The sequence below is a fragment of the Miniopterus schreibersii genome (genome assembly GCF_964146895.1).
Source record: "Miniopterus schreibersii genome assembly, chromosome: 1".
In the NCBI taxonomy this organism is placed as follows: domain Eukaryota; kingdom Metazoa; phylum Chordata; class Mammalia; order Chiroptera; family Miniopteridae; genus Miniopterus; species Miniopterus schreibersii.
The window spans coordinates 157,594,960-157,615,953 of record NC_138101.1 but is presented as its reverse complement, the minus strand read 5'-3'; the positions used below and the strand labels follow the sequence as shown (position 1 = coordinate 157,615,953).

The following is a 20,994-nucleotide window of genomic DNA, read 5'->3' as shown; positions in this document are numbered from 1 at the left end:
TTAAGAAGAGACAAGCTTCTTTTTGTTATGTTGGAATCTGTATCAAGCGATCACGTAAATGCATGGACTATTTTAGAAGTGTATGACAACTTCACAAATAGAGGACTCAGTTAAGTAACGTAAGTGTCCTTGTACAAAGTAACTAATACATGTGTTGCTTTAGATTAATTTAGCACACATTCACTGAGCATCTACAATTTGCTAGCCAAGGAGAATACAAAAGTTACAAGAGATTATAAAGATAATTAAAATAGTACCTGACTCAAAAAAGATGCACTTAGTATGTGCTCAATATGTATTTGTTTATTGCAAAGAATGCTCTCTTTCCCCCAAAGAGCTCACAATCCCTGAACCCTATGACTTTGCTTTTGTATGATATGCAAAAACCTTAAAATGTAATGAGATGGAACATATACAGTGCCATAATAAGTAATAATAACTACACTGGTGCATAGCAAGTATGACATTCTAATTTTACTGTTTATACTTTAATCGTAGTTTTTTGGATAAATGCCTTTAAAAACAGTAAGAAATGAGTGTGGAGCAAATATGCTAGAATTTTCTATTTGGGGAATGGGCCACCCAGAAGTTGCTGTTTAATTAAAGGCATACACATTTATGCCCCTTGCCATAAAGTGCGTGTTCGGCTACAGCACGGATACTCTTATGTACCATTGACGTCGTGAAACCCAGTGTGGCTCAGAGCCTTTGCGTAGTACCGTAGCCCTCGAGCTATCCTTTCCACAGAATCCTACTGCTCTTTGTCCTCCTAGGTTAATGGTTCTCAGTGGTTTTAGTTTTTTATTCCTTCATTCCACCAGCACTTATTGGGTGTTTAGTATATAGAAAGCACTGACTATAGTATGTTAGTCTCTTAAGGTATGTGTGTTATGGAAAATCACGTGACCTTAGAACTGGTTTTAGTACGAACACACCGTTTACCACATTTGCCAACTTAATGAAAATAGGAGGCTATGCAATCTTTGTAGCGCCTTGTTGCCTGGCATAATAGTGCATGAAACAGAAATAAATTGAGCCCTGGCCAGTGTGGCTCAATGGTTAGAACATCCGCCTACACACCAAAAGGTCGAGGATTCCATTCCTGGTCAAGGGCACATACCTGGGTGCAGTTTGCTCCGCACCCCTGGTTGGGGCACGTGCGGGAGGCAGCCAGTCTATGTGCCTATCTCACATCAGTGTTTCTCTTTCTCCTGTCTCTCTGAAAAACAGTGGAAAAAATAGCCTCAGGTGAGGATTAATAAAATAAATAAATAAATTGAGAAGTATTTTCTGTCAAACATAGTGTTATTCCCAGAGCCAGATGTGAGTCTGGCCCCTGACAGACCCTTTATTGTACTTTAATCTGTTCTATTTTTAACTCCCTAGTATCTCTGACATTTACTTAATTGGATACTAAAGGAAAAGCAAGGTGGATTGTTGGAACTGGAGAATTTCAGAATGGGCCTAGGCTAAAAGCTGTCTAAGAAGGAAAACCTCTAAACTCATACATCTGGTATTTGAAATTAAAATTATGAAGAGGTCACTGTCTAGGAAAGGGGGTATAGAGGGCATGTAGTTATAAATTACAATTGTACCATTGTGCATAAGATTTTGAATTGTCAAATACAAGTAAATTACTTTGCTTCACAGGGATGTCGCCTCAAAAAATGGCCTTAAGACATTTTTCTCTCGAGAAAATTATAAGGATCATTCCATGGCTCCAAGTTTAAAAGAACTATGTATTTTATCTAACAGGTAATATGTTTGTTTATTTGCTTATCTATTTTCATATTGGGTTGTTTTCCGGATAGTTTAAGTTGTATATCTGTCTATATCCACTATTAAACATTCAAATTACAGAAATGTGAAAATTAGAAAACAGAAGGACCCAGTACCCAGAGATGACCACTCTTTAGTATATATCTTTTCAGACCTTTCACTGCTCATGAACAGATAGATATATATTAAAACAAAAATAGGATTATATTATAAATACTATGTAGTACTATAAATACTGAAAAACTGTTATATAGTTCATTTAAAATAATTTTCCTGTATCTTTCTATGCCCCTGCCTATAGCTCAGTCTTCTAGATGGCTGCATATTACTTCATTATATAAATGTACTTTTTAATTCATTAGCTAGTCTTAAATTGCAAATGTTTGTGCCCCTCTTTTTTTTGAAGTTATAAACAATACATTGATGAACTTTTTGTAGTTATTTCTGATAAATTCATACAAATTAAGTTGTTTGGTTAGAGGGTATTTACATTTTATATTTTAATAGATACTGCCATAGGTGTGTTTTTTTCCTCTCTGGTATGAAAATGCCCATTAAATGATAATTTACCCTTCTCAGTGCTTGCCTGCCTCTAACAGCTCTTCTTTCCTTTGTGATTGGCTGTTTCTACTGTATTGTAGATGGATCTTGAAACCAAATAAGCAGGTTTACTAGGAGGGAGTAAATATGCCAAATGAGGAATTAGGAAGCTCCCCTAGGGGAGCTCAACATTTGCTTTCATCCTTTGTCCACTCCTTTTGCAGGGGAGGAAGTATACTTCCAGCCTCTTCATTGAATGGGACCCCATCTTTTCCTGCCTTCTCAGTACCCTTTCTATCAATTAGCATCCCCTCTTACTCCTGTGTCTGTTCTCAATCAGTATAGGCATGCCTCATTTTACTGCGCTTTGCAGATGTGTGCTTTTACAAATTAAGGCAAGACCACTACTTGCAAAAAGCTTACGACTCACTTTATTGCAAAACTTGCTTTCTCTGAGGTATGCCTGTATTTAAAAGTGCTCAAGTTTTCCCTGTCTTTAATCCCAGGACTCCAGATTCCCTCCTCGTTACATTTTTACTTCTCTATTCATTTATACTTAGACTTCTTTAAAGACTTGTGTGTGCTTGCTGAGAGGAAATTAGGGACAAAAGTACTCTTTAACACATGCAGAAAACAACAAAATGGCAACAGTAAGTCCTTCCCTATCAATAAAGGATTAAACTCTCCAATCAAAAGACGGATTGAGGGAATGGATTTTAAAAACAGTATTAAAAAAAAACTTTCCACAACTCACTAGACTTGCTTTCCCTGAGCACCCCATTCTAATCTGCATTCTACCCTCTCTAGTCTACTACGACTGTTCCCTTCAAGATCAGTGAGCTATTGTCTATGAAGTTATCGTTATCTCACTCTCTTAGTTTCTGGTGACTGGTATTTCTCAGTCTATTTTGCCATCTTCATTGGCAGGCTTATCATGCTGGCTCATCAGACTGTGGAACTTTTAAAAAATACTGATTTTGCACTCTCAACCCAACCTTTTGAATGTGAACCTTTGAGGATGTGTCTGTGGAATCAGTTACTTAATTGCATTGATACTCATTTAAGTCATCTCCATTTCTTTACAATTACAGTGAGCATCTTTTTTATACATGTGCTGTATAAGGACTAGGATAAATTTCTGTAAGAGGTGGGTACATATGTGTTTTTTATTTTGATAATTGCCAGATTGCCATTAAAAACATTAAAGAAACAAGTGCTTTTTTGATTCCATAAAATGAATACATAGGTTCACATAAAAGCAAGCAAAAGTTGTATTAAAGAGACAATTAAAAAATAAATATTTTAAAAGAGGCAATTTTGGGTGCTGTATTCTTCTTCCCAAACTGCATAATTATGTCTTTGAGAATATCAGCTGTAGACACATAAGACAATAGATCCCTTATGAATATGCATCTAGGGCTGTTTTTTTAAATCTATTTTTGTTATTCAACTTGTACCATCCCTTAGGGATAACTAATCTCTTAAGACATATTAGTTAAATAAAGAATTGCCTTTGTTTATTTGAATAAAAGAATGCCTACCAATTCTAGTATCCTGGGATTTAGTGAACATCCCAGGTGTGGGTTATACTCTGGACTATGTGAGGGAGAGGACATCTTGTTGGCAGTTGGACTCACCTAACTCCTAAATTTTTTTTCCTAGAATGCGCTTGTTTTCTATAGATTTCTAGGTAGCACAAAATAACTTATTATTATAATTTACCTTTTACATAGAAAAAGTAAAGACAAAGGCATTGATTCTACATGTTTCTAGTCTTTTTTGGCAAACCTTGAGTTTTATTAAGTTTTACAGCAAGGAGTGGATTTTCAGATTGTATTTATTTATAACTTGTCTTGATGGAAAACTAGGAAGAATACAAAATTTTTGTTAACCTTAATTTTGTATTTTTTGTGTTCTCTAACATTTGGGAAAATATTAATAACTGTACTACTTTCAACAATGTGACGTTTTCGTTCAATCCTTCACTGAAAGGTAAACATTTGCCTTTTTTTTTCAAATTAAAGTGTCTGGTTGTAGATATTTATAACTGAGTTTCCAACAAGGGAAAAAGAAAAATAATTATCAAATTTTAACATAGAAAAATAAATCAAATTCAGGAGGTACAGGTAGACTTCAGATGGTGACTAGAAGCACCATTTCCAATGCTACTTAAAGAAGCTGCCCAAACCAGTAGACTTAAAAACTAGGAAACTTGAAGTTCTGAATTGTGCCTTTTTTCCATAGAAACTTTAAGTAAAAAAAGAGAATGGGTAGTAGACAAAACGAAGGGTGAAAACTTCAAACCATCAACTGGAATAAAATATAATGCTGTAAATGTGGGTAGAGAAGCCCTGTCAGATGCTTTTGGCTTGCACCCTGATGAAGATTTTGACAGCACTGCACACGGAAATGATCTTGATGTGCTGCCATTTCATTCTTTGCTGAATGTAGCCAATTTAAACTGCTAGAATTTCTTGACATTCCTACTCTGGCATATCTGAGTCAGCATCTTGTTGCTGCAGCAGCTTAATTAAATTTGCCAGTTTGTGCCACAAGGACAGACATGTTCTCATATTCAGAGAGACAGCCGTGAAGCAGTATTGTTAAGAGTTGCGGACACAATACTGTTAGGTTTGAATAGCTCTCAAGACATTTGCTAGTGAGAAATCAATTTGCTGTGATACATTTCTCCCAAGATCAGCAGTTAATATTCATTTTGTTAACCTAAAATATGCTTATTTTTATACAGTTATTGGAGAAACTTTAGTCTCTAAGTATGTCTTTTTCTCCTGTATTATTTTCAGAGCCAATCTAATCATCCTTTATTTTGCATAATTCTTTCCCCATTCACTAACCACCTCTCTTTGATTAGTTTTCCATCCATTATTTAGCTCTAAAAGAGTGTTCTTGAATATTTCTGCTTTATTTTGGGACCCTGTCATTTTCTAAAAATTTTGGAATTTTTACTATATTTATTCTAGTATTGTAATGTTGATTTGAAACAAGTCACTGTTAGTTGTGGATGGAGTTTAACTCACCCTTTGTCCAGATACAGATCTAGATTGGTAATTCTCAACCTTAATCAGGCCAAAACCTTCCCATTTTTCATAACAAATATTTATAAGAAATAAGACACTTCCTTTACTGTCCTGAATTGAAATTCATAGATAATAATAGCCACAGACCTAATAGTTAGAAATAATGTCCTAGATAGAGAAATGTGAAATAAAAGAAAAATAATTTATATTCTAGTACGTCTTTTAATATGTAAATGCCTAAATAAATACTGCACTATAAAATATAATGAAGGAGTCAGATGCACCAGCGAAAATGAATAGGTTGGATTTAAAAGAAGAAAGATAAACTATACCATAAAGCTGTGATTTTCAACGGGTGCGCCACAAGAATTTCTAAACCATGCAATACCTATTTATCAGGGAAACTGACCTCTTTTCCCTTAGATTGTCAAATAAAATGACAGCCAACACAACAATAACTGTCTGGTGTGAATGAATCAAAATAATACCTTTTTTTTTTTTTTTTTGTCAGATTGGCAAAAAATATATTTTTTGATGTGCTGCAGAATTTTAGTAATTAGTTTGTGTGTGCCATGAGATGAAAAAGGTTGAAAATCACTGCCATAAAGGAACCATAAGAAACTCAAAGAGAATAAAATGCATTCTTAAGTGTAGACCAGGCTTATTTGTACATGATAACAGATATCCTGAAGAGACCTTTGAAAGTTGTGCAGGACACCACCGTACATTATAGGCAGGTAGTATTCCTCACCTTTAGTTCTTTCCCTCTTTTTTGATAACTCAGATGCACCTACAGGCTTCCAAAATGCCCTCAGGGAATTAATACTGTCAAAATCGAGAACCACCCCTCTGGGTATTTCCTGCCCCTCCCCTCTGTCCCTCTTAATCCCTGATCTGGATGTCCTTAGAATTCTTCTCAGTCACCTATTCACTGTGTTCAGTTTGGAAGCCTGAGAGCTCCATAGTCACACTGTATTGATGTACATATTTACTTTTTGTTTTTCCCCATTCATTTGTCTGATGTACTTGATTGTAAGGTCCTAGAGAGTAGTGATTGTATGGTGTTCAGTGTTGGTTTTATCTCCACTCCCCAGTATAGGGCTGGTGCACGGTAGTCACTCAATTAGTATTAATGAATGAAGACTGAATTAACAGACATCCATCTTTCTCAAGACTTTTCCTTCCTCTTGAATTATCCTTGTTTAATTTGGAACTAAATCATAGGGAATAGTTACTGTTGTGGAAGTTAGAGTTGTTCAGGCTAAGGAAATGTGTGTGTGTGTGCTTTAAAACTTATTAAAAATATAGATTACAACAACTGAATATAGGAATAAAGACAGGTTATGAACAAGATAAGAAATTTGTATTCATATACCTTAATTGGTGTGGTAAAGTGATTTTTTTAAAAATTGGGGATAGCATTTCATAAACAAATATGGCAACAGGTTCTCTAGCTACTCCAGTGCATTTCATTATACATATGCCAAGATTTCTCTTTTGCATCCATCCAAAGCCTAAAGACATTTCCATGGATTCAACCATGTATGTGAGTGACAGAGGATTGTATAACTTTTCTAAAACCACTATTGCTTTCATAGAATATGACACACAGTTGAAATTTTCTTTTTAATTCTTGAGATAATTAAAGCAGAGGAAACCAGAGAATTAGGATCTCATTGAATTAGTTACCTGCAAGCTTGTGACCACATCATGTGGTGCTCTCTGCGGCTTTTGTTCATCATACTAACTGTTATATCTTACTGAAGAATTTAAGCATTATAAAACAACAAAACTGTAAACATAAAATACCTGCATATATGATTGGCAAGAGTGATTTACTTTTCTTCAGTAGAGGGGGAAAAACTTGCAAATTGAATAATTTGTCTATGGATTATGCCTCTTCCTCTCCATCAGGTAATTGAAGGTAAGCTTGTTATGCAATCCTGTCCTACAGAATGCTTAATTTACACCAAATAACTAAACATCAAAATGCAAGTGGCAAAGTTAGATAATAATTCAGAATTTAGTGTTAATCACGCTATATTCTCCCTGGTGATTAAGAATCATGAGGTTCCGTGATAGTAATCTTCATGTGAAAAGCACATATTTGTAAATTGTATTTTTTTTTCCAGACGTATAGGAGAAAATTTGAATGCCTCAGCAAGTTCTGTAGAAAATGAGCCGGCAGTTAGTTCAGCAACTCAAGCAAAGGAAAAAGTTAAAACCACAGTTGGAATGGTTCTTCTTCCAAAACCAAGAGTTCCTTATCCTCGTTTCTCTCGTTTCTCACAGAGAGAGCAGAGAAGTTATGTGGACTTGTTGGTTAAATACGCAAAAAATTCCAAAACTGTTGGAATAAATAAAAATGACTACTTGCAGTACTTGGTATGTATTCTGTTCTTCAGCTTCAGTAAAAAATATTTAAAAGTTAGGAAATACTTTAAATTTGCTTTTATGTTTTTAGGCACAGTCATATTAACAAAAGTGGAAAATTTAGGGAGTTTAATTGATGGTCAAATTGGTGCTTTAACTTTTTTGTTGCTTCTGGTATAGTTCAGGCATTTCCCTCTAGTTCTGAGCATATTTCACTCCAGTTCATCTTAAGTACTAGCAACAGAGCTTTACTTAGGTCACTGAACCAATTTAAAATTTTTGTTTATTGTTTTAAGTAGTTTCTAAATTCTCAACTATATAAATGATGCTGTACTGAACATCACTGTTACAAACTCTTTGTTTATATCTATGATTGTTTCCTTAAGATAAAATTTTTTTCAAAAAGAACTGCCAGCCCTAGCTGGGTAGCTCAGTTGGTTAGAGCACTGTCCTGATACACCAGGGTTGTGGGTTCAGTCCCAGGTCAGGGCACATACAAGAATCCACCAATGAATGCATAAATAAACGGAACAGCAAATCAGTGTCTGTCTGTCTCTCTCTCTCCCTTCCTCTCTCCCACTCCCCCCTTCTCCCTATTCCCTCTCCCCTTCCTTCCTTCCTTTATAAAATCAATCAATAAAAATAATAATAAAAAATAAAACTGCCATATCAAGAACTATACATGTTTTTAAGGCTTTGGTCTGCAGTTACATACTAGTACATTGTTCTGCAAAAAATTTAAACCAATTTGTTTATACCACTATTGTGTGGAAGGTGTTTTTCTTTTTTTTTTCCAGTATCTTCACTAATACAGGGTATTACCTTTTTTCCCTCTAACTCTACATGGTGATCCCTTGTTTTACATTAATTTACAGTGATTACTAATAAAAATAACCATTTCCCATGTGCTTATAAGCCATTTCTCTTTTGTAATTTGCCTATTCATTTTGTTTGCTCATTTTCCCATTTGTTTGTTCTTTTTTTGTTAATTAAGAGCATTTTTTAAAATAAGCTTACTAATTCCAAAGTGTGTATTATAGTATTGGTAATTTGCTTTTCTGTTTTTAAGGAGTTTTTAGTAACAAGTGTATCATTATTGTGTAATAATTTTTTTCTTTGTGATTTTGCATTGGAAATGATACTTTTAATTATTCTTTAAATCCAAATTATTAGAGCAATGATTGAGAAGTGATTGTTTTTAACGAGGGTTTCTTATCCCACAACATTCTGCTTTTTTAAAAATTAGGATATGAAAAAACACGTGAACGAAGAAGTTACTGAATTCCTAAAGTTTTTACAGAATTCTGCAAAGAAATGTGCACAGGATTATAATATGCTTTCTGATGATGCACGTCTCTTCACAGAGGTAAAAAAAAAAAAAAAATTAACATTTACTTAAACTGCCAAATAACAGACAATAGCAGCATTTTAAAATGTGTGATGATCCTGCCAAATGCATGTGGAAATATCAATATTGTCAATTTAGACACTAAATTGTATGTAGGTTTTTAAAAATAATTTATTTAAATAGAAATACTGTGCTAACACTTCAAAATCATGTAATACATATGTTCTGTTTTTCTTTTACTGATCCAACTACTGTATTTGAGAGTTACATTTTACTCACATGGATGGTTTGATCTGATGCACTGATTTCCCTTGTGAGAGAATGGGTGTTTAAATAAGAAGTTAACTTAGTCATGAAAAATCTGAATGATTCTTTAAAACTTAGTCACATAAATTTGTACTTCTTATCTTCATGGTAACCAGTCACCAAATGATAAATTGCAACTGTGAGTTCATTTTCTTATATAAATCATACTTGCAAATTTATTAGCAAAGCATGTAAGTCATTCTGCCTTGTATCCTACCATCATTCAGTGAGCCAGGGAGAAATTTAGAGTAACCTACTTAAATAGTTACTATTAATATATGCAGTTGACCTTTGAACAACACAGGGGTTAGGGTTTCTGAACCCCACACTGTCGCAAATTTGTGTATAACTTTTTACTCCCCCAAAATTTAACTACTAATAGCTTGCTTTGACTAGTAGCCTTACCAATAACATAAACAGTCAATTAATATATTTTATATGTTGCATGTATCATATACTGTATTCTTACAATAAGGTAAGCTAGAGAAGAGAAAATATTAAGGAAGTCATAAGGAAGAGAAAATATGTTTACAGTATTTATTGAAAAAAATCCACATATAAGTGGCCCTGTGCAGTTCAAATCGATGTTGTTCAAAGGTCAACTATATTATTGTAGTAGAGTTCATCTACATATACCAACACCAGTCTGGATTTTTCTTTAAGTCTTTAAAACTGGTCACTATATACAATGATGTGTTACCCTTTACACTTTTGAACTCTACACTTAAAAATGGTTAAGATAAAGTGTCATGTGTATTTTATTATAATTTTTTGTGAATGGTCAATGAATTGCAGGACAGCAGAGGATATTAGCTTACTGGTTTTTTAAAAACACTTTTTAAGGTGAGATTTTGTTGTTAATACAAACCAGAAGAATGATTCTGCTATTAAATTTAAAAATTCCACTTTTATTTTCTCTGAACCTAAATGTGATACACTCAAACAGTGTCATATTTTTCCATATGGAAGAGAAACTGTAGCTGTTCCTATTTTACTAGTACCTTTGGAAGGATCAAAATGATGGTTTTAAAACATAAATATATCCCCTCATTTCACGGGTTTAAAATGCCTTCTTATCTCAGAAAGAGACAGTCTACAAAGATCATACCCCTGCCCCCCAGCCTGCTTCATCTTCTACATACCTTCCTCCCAGTTGTTCTACATCAGCCTATTGGCCTCTGTGTTTATTGAATACTCCCTGAGGCCTTTGGCTGTTCCCATCTTTCTGGCAAGCTGTTCCCTAGATATCTGCATGGATTAGTTCCTTGATTCCTTTAAGTCTTTCTCTGTTCAGATGCCAACTATCAATGAGGATGTTCCTAATTACCCTCTAAAAAATAGCATCAACCCTCAGTATTTCCTTTACCATGTTTTATTTTTGTTTATTGTATTTCTTCACAGTGCCTATAAATACTCATTTGTGCACTGCTATGTTCCCAGTGAATAATGCCTGGCTTACAAATGCTCGTGTTGAATGTAGTTATTTAAAAATAACTTTTATTTGAAAATAAAAATGTTTATTAACAGAGTACATTATTTGGTAGCTAACAGTCAGCATTATGTCTTGTTTTTTTACTCTTGTAAAATTTTAATTTATATTATGAAATGTACTTATGGAAAAGTATATAGAACAAATATAAACAGTTTAACAAAGAATTATATAGTGAACACCTTTGTAATTCTTTTCCAAGTCAAGAAATACAACATCACCAGAAACCCAGAAGCCCCCTGTGTATTTTTTCTAGATAATCACATTCTCTCTCCTTGAGAGATAATCACTATCCCAAGTTTGGTGTTGATAATTTCCATGCCTTTCTTTTTATTTTCTGATAGTTCTTCAGTCTCTGTTGCCTGTTTTTGAATTTTATGTGAACAGAATTCTTCTTTCACTCAATATTATGATTGTGAAATTCATAAGTATGTGTGTAGTTGTAGTTCATTCATCTTCGTTTCTGTATATTATTCCATTTTATGAATAAACTACAGTTTATTCCGTTGATCAAAATTTGGGTTGTTTCCAGTTTGGAGCTATTCTAAGCAATGCTCCTATGAAAACTATAATTACTTGTCCCTTGGTGTATATGTGCACATATTTCTACTGGGCATATACCTATGAATGGAATTGTTGGGTCATATGATATGCATATCTTCAGCTATAGCATTTAATGTCAAACTGTTTTCCAAGGTAATTATACCACTTCTTATATAATTTTAATACAATTTTAATACAATTGCTAATTTAGTATTATTAAATATCACTATTTTAAGAAATTAGGTTTAAAAGAATTATTATGAAAAATGAGAAATTACATTAAGTATGGAATATACAGTATGCCTGGATTGTTAGAAGTTTGATTAATGAAATGAGGTTATATTTGAAATGAATAATTATATAGTCATATATAACTAAATTTTTATTATTATTAGAGAAGTACAATACAAATGAATTTATTTTGATTTTTATTTTCTAGCAAATTTTAAGAGCTTGCATTGACCAAGTGAAAAAGTATCCAGAATTCTATACTCTCCATGAAGTTACCAGCTTAATGGGATTCTTCCCATTCAGAATAGAGATGGGATTAAAGTTAGAGAAAACTCTTCTCGCATTGGTAAGGTTTACCATATGAAAGTATGTACTTATTTTTGTTTGCAACATGATCTGTATTTCACATAGACATTTGTGTTTAAATTTTGAACAGTAATAAGATACAACTTTTAAAATATTCAATATAAATGTGTCCCTTTAAATTTTGTGGGTACTAGTATTTGATGTTTTTAAAAATGTCACTACCCACTTTATTTCTTGATTTTCTTTTCTTAGTTCCCATCTTAATGTTACTGAATATAATCAGGAAGCCCTTTTTTTTTAAGGGATTTTATGCACAATCATACTGGAAGTAAATGTGTGTGAAGAGGACATTTTAGAGATTCTGTACCCTATGATGATTTGTACCTCATAAAATGAGAGGTTAAAGTGGCAGGGAAATTCCATGACCCTTTTTGAAAGATATATATATGGTGGTTGTAAAGCAAAAATGTGAAGGTCTTGACTTAAGAAGGCTCTGAATTTGACATTTACATTTAGTAGAATGAAGAATTTTAACTTCAAAGTTTCATATGATGAAAGGATACTTAGACAAAAATACAAGATTTTTGCAATAAACATTTATTTTATTGTCTAGGGTAGTGTGAAATTTGTGAAAACAGTATTTCCCTCAATGCCTGCAAAGTTGCAGCTCTCAAAAGATAACATATCTACCAGTGAAACACCAGAACATGCAGCTGCAGCTATGTATTATGTAAGTACGAAGGTGGTTTGGGAATCTATGTGAGGAATCTTTTGTACCTCATAAAGTGCCTATAATCTGATTCTTCTAAAGTTCCCTTCCCGAATTTCCTTCTTTTTATTACTTTATTAACCTTTAAAAGACGGCATTTAAAAGACAGCATCATACAAACTCCATATATTTTCCAGGATCAATTGTACAAATAATGGTTTCTTTCCTTTTGCCTGTAAAAAAGAACGTATATGCTTAGGTTTCTGAGTATTTAAAGAAATTTTCAATAAGTATAATGAAGTAACAGGTTGTATGTTGTTTTTCAGGATATTAGTAAAGATCCAAATGCAGAGAAGCTTGTTTCAAGATACCACCCTCAGATAGTTCTGACTAGTCAATCATTATTTGCCTTATTAAATAACCATGGACCAGACTACAAGGAACAGTGGGAAATTCCAGTGTGTATTCAAGTAATACCTGTTACAGGTTTGTGATTTGCCATGTCAGGTAAAGCTCTTAACAGAGGAGTTGGAATGGCTCTATTTTAGCTGTCTAAACATAGGTAGTCATTTGTCAAATACAAATACCTAAGTTTTGATTTAAGGAGGATGCAAGTTTGACATTTACATTCAGTAGAACTTTTAAATAGATAGTGCTACCATAGAATTGACACTCATAGGTAAATGAGTTGTTAGGTCTACAGAACCTGTACTCATGTTGAGGGGCAAGAGGTATTATAGAAATAGTTATGGTATAGGGTGACCAAAAATACATGAAATGGTGAGGTTCTTCTATCTTTCAATGAAATGAAAGGAATACAGTACTTTATTAGACAACCTCAAATGGGTGAGTTTCCAGGACTTACTAACTTGTCTGTTATTGGAATTCAGAATTAAAATAGGTCTATACTTAAGAGCGTAGGATAGTCTGTCTGTTGACAGTAAAATTATATTTGCATGTAAATGCCTCTGTACAAAAGATTACTCCCCTTCTGTTTTGGTTCATATTTAATATTTTTTTATCTTCCAGAATTAATATCATTAAATGTAACAACGTAATTATAATGAAGGACTGTGTCTAATGAAACAAAACTACAAATTAGAGTTAAATGTGATATATTCTCTGTGGTAAAAATGTCATCACTTTTTTAAAGCATAACCCTGTAAGAACTGAGTGTTAATGAGAGTAAAAGTATATAACAGTAAAAGCAGAAATCCTTTTTAAAAAGCATTAGAAGGAAAACATTTTTCTTACCAGTCAGATTCTCTGGTCCTTAGATCTCTAAGGGACTTCAAAGATTTTCTTGTTCAGGGGTGGCAGATGTATGGGACTTGTCCTACCACTTTCCTATCCCATGTCTCTTTGTTTAGTGATACTTCTGTTATATATCTGGGGTTTTTTTCTTAAATATAACTACTAGAAACTAATCACCCCCTTCTGTTTCTGTTTTAAGGTTCAAAACCAATTAAAGTAATCTATATTAATTCACCACTTCCCCAAAAGAAAATGACAATGAGAGAGAGAAATCAAATCTTCCATGAAGTTCCATTAAAATTCATGATGTCCAAAAATACATCTGTTCCAGTCTCTGCAGTATTTATGGACAAACCAGAAGATTATATGCCTGAAATGGATGTATGTAATGGTGTTTTTTTTCCTTAAGGGAATGTATTTGTTTATTCTGTTGGAGCCTAAAGTTTTATTACAGGTTTCTAAATTTAGTAGTTAAAAATCTAGGCATTACGTTGAAACTTAAAATTGAACCTCAAGTCAAGCTAGCCTTTAGGCAACATTTAACTTCCCTCAACCTCAGTATTTTTTCTTTTTTTAAAAGAAAGGTGATAATACCTACATCACAAGATTGTTGTAAGCATTACATTTGATATTACATGTAAAATGCTGAGCATGGTCTTTAGTATATATGTACTAAAAACTCAGTCATTGATGGTGATAATTGTGGTGATAGTTTTAATTGTTCTCATTTAAATTGAAGATTTTTTAAGCATGAAAAGGAACAGATGAATTTGGTTGGTACAGAAAGTATTTGGCCAGATTGTTAATCCTTATCAGTGATTTAGTAGCTGTGTGACCTTAAAGAAGCTACATAATCTCTCTGTGTCTAGTTTGCTCATCTGTAAAATGGATATCATGATATTACCTAACTCATAGGATTATTGGAATTAAATGAGTTAATACATGTAAAGCATTTAGAACAATGCTTGGCACTCCATGAATATTAGCTTTTGTTATTTTATGTATTTTAAAATATTTTTCCATGATTATTAAAGTAAGACATTCTGTTTATACCAGACTTTCTTCATTGTTCCACAAATATTTATTTAGCAAATACTTTTCTATGCACTGAGGATACAGCAGTGAATAAAAATGCAATCTCTTTTCTCTTAGAGTTTTCGTATCAGTGGTGGAGGGCACAGGTAATTAACAAAACAATAGCAAAAAAGCAGGTAGTGATAAATGCTATGCAGGAAAATAGAATAGATTAAAGGAAAAGAGATAGAAATGGGACTGTTTTAGATTCATTGTCAAGAAGGCTTTTCAAGAACAGAAAATATGAACAGAGACTTAAAGTGAGAGAAGAAACAAAATTAGAAAGTAAAATAGAAAAACATTTTTCTTATTACCATCTAAGTGCTCATGCTGTTTTAAGGGTATTGGCCTTTTGTTTTTTATATTTGTTTATATGTTTTTCTCTGTTTGCCATGTGTATATGTCCTAGTGCATTTCCAGCTTTTCCTATGTTGTTTGTTAGCTTACATTTTTAAATCTACCTAAAACTTATATTCGTGTGAGGTGAATGTCAGGAAGTAACAGGTATTATGAAGAAACATGAAATAGGTTAAAAGGGATGAAAACTGACAGAGTAACTCCTTTCATTAGTCACAGACTAGGTTATTTGGATCTTTCGCATTACTGCTGACAATTACACTTGATCTTAGCTGCAAAGCCGAGAAGTGATTATTACTGCTGACAACTTAAAAATGCTGGACAAAATATTAAAAATTCTTTCCTAAGATCATCAAAGACCTAACAAGATAGTGATGGCTGGGATATCAGAGAAGACCAGAATTCAGGGAGGTAAAGCTGTCACTTAGGGTTATTTTTGCCCTGGATGGTTATTGACCAGGTCTGAGGAGGCAACAGAAAATGAACTGTGGTTTTGGCAGCATCACGGGACTGGGGAGACAAAAAGTCACAGTTCAGTTTTTCATCAAAGGCTTGGACCCTGCAGGACTATACCCCCAAAGTAAGGGTGAACCAGAAATAAATCAGCTTTCTCAGAGGTTGTAGCCTGAGTTTTCAGGCCTTGAACTTGAATTCAGATGCTTTTAGATTACTAGTGTCTTTAGACACTTAGCAAAAGCAAATGAAAATCTTAGAAGAACATAATGTCATTTTGAGCCTCAAATTGTTTTTATGAATAACTTTTTAAAATATATGTAACTAGAAACAGGAGGAGACCAGATACTATGAGCTAGAACCATCAGAAACAATAACCAAAGAAACAGACTCACATAAATGGGTCTTAGAATTAGCCATCAAAAACTGTTAGCCAACTCTGTATAATTACACAACATTCAAGGAAATTCAGGTTTGAAAACTTCATTGAGGAACTGGAAACTTTTAAAAGCTGTAACAGATTTGAAAAAGAACTAAATAAAAATTTTAAAACTGAAAAACACTACAGTTAAGAATTCTGTAAGTGGGGCTATTAGCACATTAGATAAAGTTAAAAAGAGAATCAGTAACCTGGAAGATGGGTCTGAAAAGACTATGTTGTAACAGACAACCAAAAGAACATGGAGAATAGGGCAAGAGATACAGAGGCTATAATGAGCATGTGTAATGTGTGGAGTTGCACCCAGAAGGATGGTGTAAAAGAGACATTGGGACCAATTCAATACTTGGAGACAAAGAAAAAACTCTTTAAAAGACATCAGAGCAACAAAAGGCACATTAACTCTACAGGACTGAGAGTTAGACTGGCAAATAGCTTCTCAACAAATGGAAGTCAGAAGACATTGGAATGATATGTTGTGCTAAAAGAATATAACCCATTTATTAAAATCCTCTAACCAAATTAAAGATATTTTTCATTATTAATTGAGTTTGCTACCAGCAGACCCCCTCTAATGGACATTCTTCAGGCACAAGGAAAATAATCCCAGATGGAGGAGGCATGAAGAATAACAAAAATGAAAATAATGTGTGTAGGCTCTAATTTGTAGGTGATTGCAGGGCACTCAAGAAGTTAAGAGATTTCTGAGATGACCTGGGCCCTAAGAATTCTAGAAATTAACCAGCCAAAGTCCCTTCAAAGACAAAAGCCTTTGCTCAGGAAAAATTACTGGTAGTAGAGTCTGTATTGAGCAAAACAAGCACGTTAAAGGAAAAGTTTTCAGATAACTAACTGTGGAGGGGAAGAGAACCAGCTCTCCAAATGTGCTAAAGGTCACACACCCGCCTAACACATGCATCCTTCGTGGTAACAGTGAAGCGTGAGCTTAGAGCCGTGAAGCTAAGAAAGCTATCCTGGCACACCCACACGCAGGATTGCTCTCCTGGACCAGCAGGAAAACCCCTCCTCTTAAACATGAGGAACAGAAGAGGATTGTTGATGGAAGCTCTTACAAAGTTCATAGAGGGGGGAAATCCATAATTGCTGTAACATTCCTACAGTCAAGATGTACGCACAAAATGTGAAGACTGTTCACCCTAGAAATCTCACCTCTAGAAATGTAGCTCAGAAGTACCAAGAAAAGAACAAAATGCTCGTGCAGGGTATTCATTGCAGTACTATTTGCAGTAGCAAAAGATTGGAAACCACACATGTATCTTACGAAGGTATTAAGTAAAGTATACATTCTCAATAGCATGCTAAGCAGCTATTAAAAAGAATGAGGGAGCTGTAGCTATGCCATTATACAGCGACATCCAATATGTATTGCTAAGTAAAAGAGGCAAGGAAGAGAACATTTTGCATAATATGCTACTTTTTATTTAAGGAAGAAGGAAATATAAAATCCACGGTGGGGCAAACATGAGTTTACAGTTTAAGTACATGAAACAGCTTATTCTGTATTACTATTAGTTACTGTATTATTTTCCATATAAACAACTGTAAACCTACATTTGCCCCACCCTGTACACACACACGTATTTGCACATATTTAAAAAAATCCACGCAGAATAAACTTAAACTAATGAAGATGGTTAATTGGAGGAAGGAGGGAACAAAGAAGAGGAGGCAGGATTATCAAGTAGCTTTCTCTGAATGTCCTTTGTTCTATAGTTTTAACAAAGCCATATGGACATTTTACATGTCTATAAAACAAATTTTAAGTTATAAAAGCCAATCAAAGCTGAAGTGAAATAAATGAACCCACTGTATTCCAAGTTAGTGGTTTAACCAGTGAGAGAAAAATTAAGTGATTAGAAACTTAGTAATTTGACTATATAGCCCTGAAGATTCATATCCTAATTTCAGAAAGAACTACCAAAAAATCTTAAACTGCATTTAGTAATCATATCGTTATTAATGATATTGCTGTTTTTATTTTGAACACACCAGATAGTTCAATAAGCAAGTAAATAATTTTGTTTATATTAAGAATCAAGAATTTCAGCATAAGAGATACAAATGCCACTCAAAGAAGTTAAGTAAAAGCCCTATAGTAATATAGAAATTGTGTCAAAAAGATGCCAGATCCAACTTGAAGGGTTTCCCATTCGTCAGAGATGTGTCAGTTTGACTATGACAAAAGATGGCTGCAGTGGATTGAAACATGAAATAATGGTATTTTGCAAAAAGTTTTAGTCGCCTTTGGAGAATGCTAGTGCATGAAGTCATTATTCTGAAAACTGATAAAAAAAATCAAGTATTTGTCTTGCCTTTCCAGCACAAACTATATTTCAGGGTAATGAGAGTATATGACTGTCATCATTTTGTAGCTCCTAATGAAATAGTGAATCTAGGCAATGATCCTCATCAATGGCTGCTAAAATCATTAGATGATCAATGAGGAATTTTATAATGGATAGATTAAGTTGATGAAACTTGATGAACCAACAAATCAATTGTAATATCACAAGAAAAAAGATAACCAGACATCATTAGCCTCCTGATTTAAGTGGGAGTACACAGTACCATAAATAACATATTCAGCTTAAAAAATAATTATACCTGAATCTGATCAAGCTACTAGATCATTTTAATAGGAAGTTCCAAGGATAGAAGAATGTATTAAATAACCTCACAGGGATGCAGAAGTTAAAATCCAAAATGTGGAAATTTTGGTCCTGGCTGTGTAGGTCCTTTGTTAGAGCATTGTCCTGATATTCCAAGGTTTTTGGTTCGATCCCTGGTCAGGGCACATATAAGAATCAACCAATGAATGCATAAATAAGTGGAACAACAAATAACGTTTCTCTCTTTCTCATCGATAATTAAAAAAAAAAAAAGTGGCAATTTTTACAGGATAACTAATCTGGTTTATTCTGCAAGTATCTGGCAGATGTAGGAGTTGACAGAGTATGAGAAGAAGCATTTGCCAAAGAAAATTAAGAGATGTGTCAACCAAATGCAATGGTTGGATCATGGTTGGATACTGATTCCAATAGACAGTTGTAAAAAGACATCGCACTAGGAAATTTTAACACTTGATTAGACATTTTATGACATTAAAGAATTATTAACTTATTGAAAAAATCCTTTTTTAGCTCTATGCTAAAGTATTTACAGATAAATGATATTTTTAATTTTATCTAAATTCTATTGGGAGTGAGAATTGTTTTTCAGTTCATTAATTTTTGGTTTAAATTTATCAAGTATCTTTATTTTACTATTATGATTATATTCTTATTTCTTGCAGAAGTTATGAATGATGCCTCTGATTTTTAATGTCTAACATTCTAATTTTTGTTTCTTTTTAAGTATTTTGTAATTATCATATTAATTTATTTACTATTTGGAGTGTTCATTTCCAAGTGCTTGGGTTTATTGTTTGTTTACATTTTTCTTAATGATTTATAATTTTATTTCCTTCTGAACAGAGAGTAAGACCTTAGCAAATTGTGCTTTGTACTATATTGATGTTTTCTTTGTGTATTAATTTATAGTCCATCTTTGGAAATGCCCCTTGGATTCTTGGGAGGGAAAAGGTATATCTTTGTAGTCTATATATGTATGTTTTCAGTCATTCATCTATATTTGTTTCAATGATTTAGTATTATTCATATTTTCTGTTTCTAGTTTTATATACTTAGAGACAGGGTGTCACTGACCAAGTATAATTGTGTTTCTGTCAAATTTTCCTTTTATTTTTATGATTTGACTATATATTTTGATGTTTCTGGCATGTCACAATTCATGACCAGACCATTACCTATTTGTCATGGATTTCCTCTCTTTTCAATATAGGATTCCTTTTTCTGTCTGATAACCTTTTGCATTGAATTCTACTTTCTCTACACTTAATATTGCTGTTTTTTCTCTCTTTATTTCTTGATGGTATGCCCTATGGTTTTGTTTTTAACCTCTTTGTGAAAGAATGCTTTATGTAAATAGCATATCATTTAATTTTATTTTTTGACTAAATTTAGTAGTCTTTTTGTTTTAGTAAGAGCTACCATTTACTGAGAAGCTACTATGTGCCAGGGACTGTGTCAAGTAACTTTCTATATACAGTTTCTTATTTAGTCCTTAGAACAAATCTGAGAAGATGACCCTATTATCACTATTTTAGTGATGAAGAAGTTAAGGTCCGGAGAATTTTAAAAAAACTTACAGAGGTTGGTCTTACTACCTGATTGCTGTCAGACTATTTCTTTCTCAGATCCTAAACTGTAAGGCTAATGGGTGTACATAGCCCAGTCTGTAACCAAATTTCCATGGTATTTATTTAACATGCTGTGCCAGATTGAGGAGAGATCTGCTGCTGCTTGGGGGAGAGGACCGTTTATTCCTGAGTGAATTAAAGCTATCTGTAGTTCTTCGATTTCCACAACGGTACTTGAAAAACTACAGCTTCAATGGCTTCATGTCTCAGAATACAGTAAAATCACTTCCTGTCCATTGCTCCTTCTGTTACTGAGATTTGTCTTCCCTGAGTAGATATAGAAAGAAAGTCACTGATTGATGCACCAGACTCAGAGCCTGGCGACCCCTCACCAGCTGCATTAGAAAGCAGCTTACAGTGGAGTGGCAAAGAGCCTTTCTCCTGTCAGCTGCAGCCAGATGTCTCTGCAAGAGTGTGTGGAGCCGGTGTGAATGAAAATTGCTTCCTTCCTGTTTGGCCCTACATGTCTTCTTTGT

General features: G+C 33.6%; 1 protein-coding gene across 5 annotated transcripts in view; it reads left to right on the top strand.

Moving 5' to 3' along the window:
* Positions 1-20,994, top strand: part of ICE2 (interactor of little elongation complex ELL subunit 2) — a 47,857-nt gene that overhangs the window by 1,566 nt on the left and 25,297 nt on the right. For 2 of the 5 annotated variants that reach the window (XM_081132854.1, XM_081132855.1), the window contains exons 3-9: positions 1,651-1,755; positions 7,490-7,742; positions 8,977-9,096; positions 11,856-11,993; positions 12,567-12,683; positions 12,989-13,148; positions 14,116-14,297. In XM_081132854.1, the coding sequence (XP_080988980.1) occupies positions 1,651-1,755; positions 7,490-7,742; positions 8,977-9,096; positions 11,856-11,993; positions 12,567-12,683; positions 12,989-13,148; positions 14,116-14,297 (1,075 nt within the window). Of the gene's footprint in view, positions 1-1,650; positions 1,756-7,489; positions 7,743-8,976; positions 9,097-11,855; positions 11,994-12,566; positions 12,684-12,988; positions 13,149-14,115; positions 14,967-20,994 lie in introns of those variants that run through there. The other 3 variants (XM_081132856.1, XM_081132857.1, XM_081132858.1) reach the window with 2 other exon arrangements.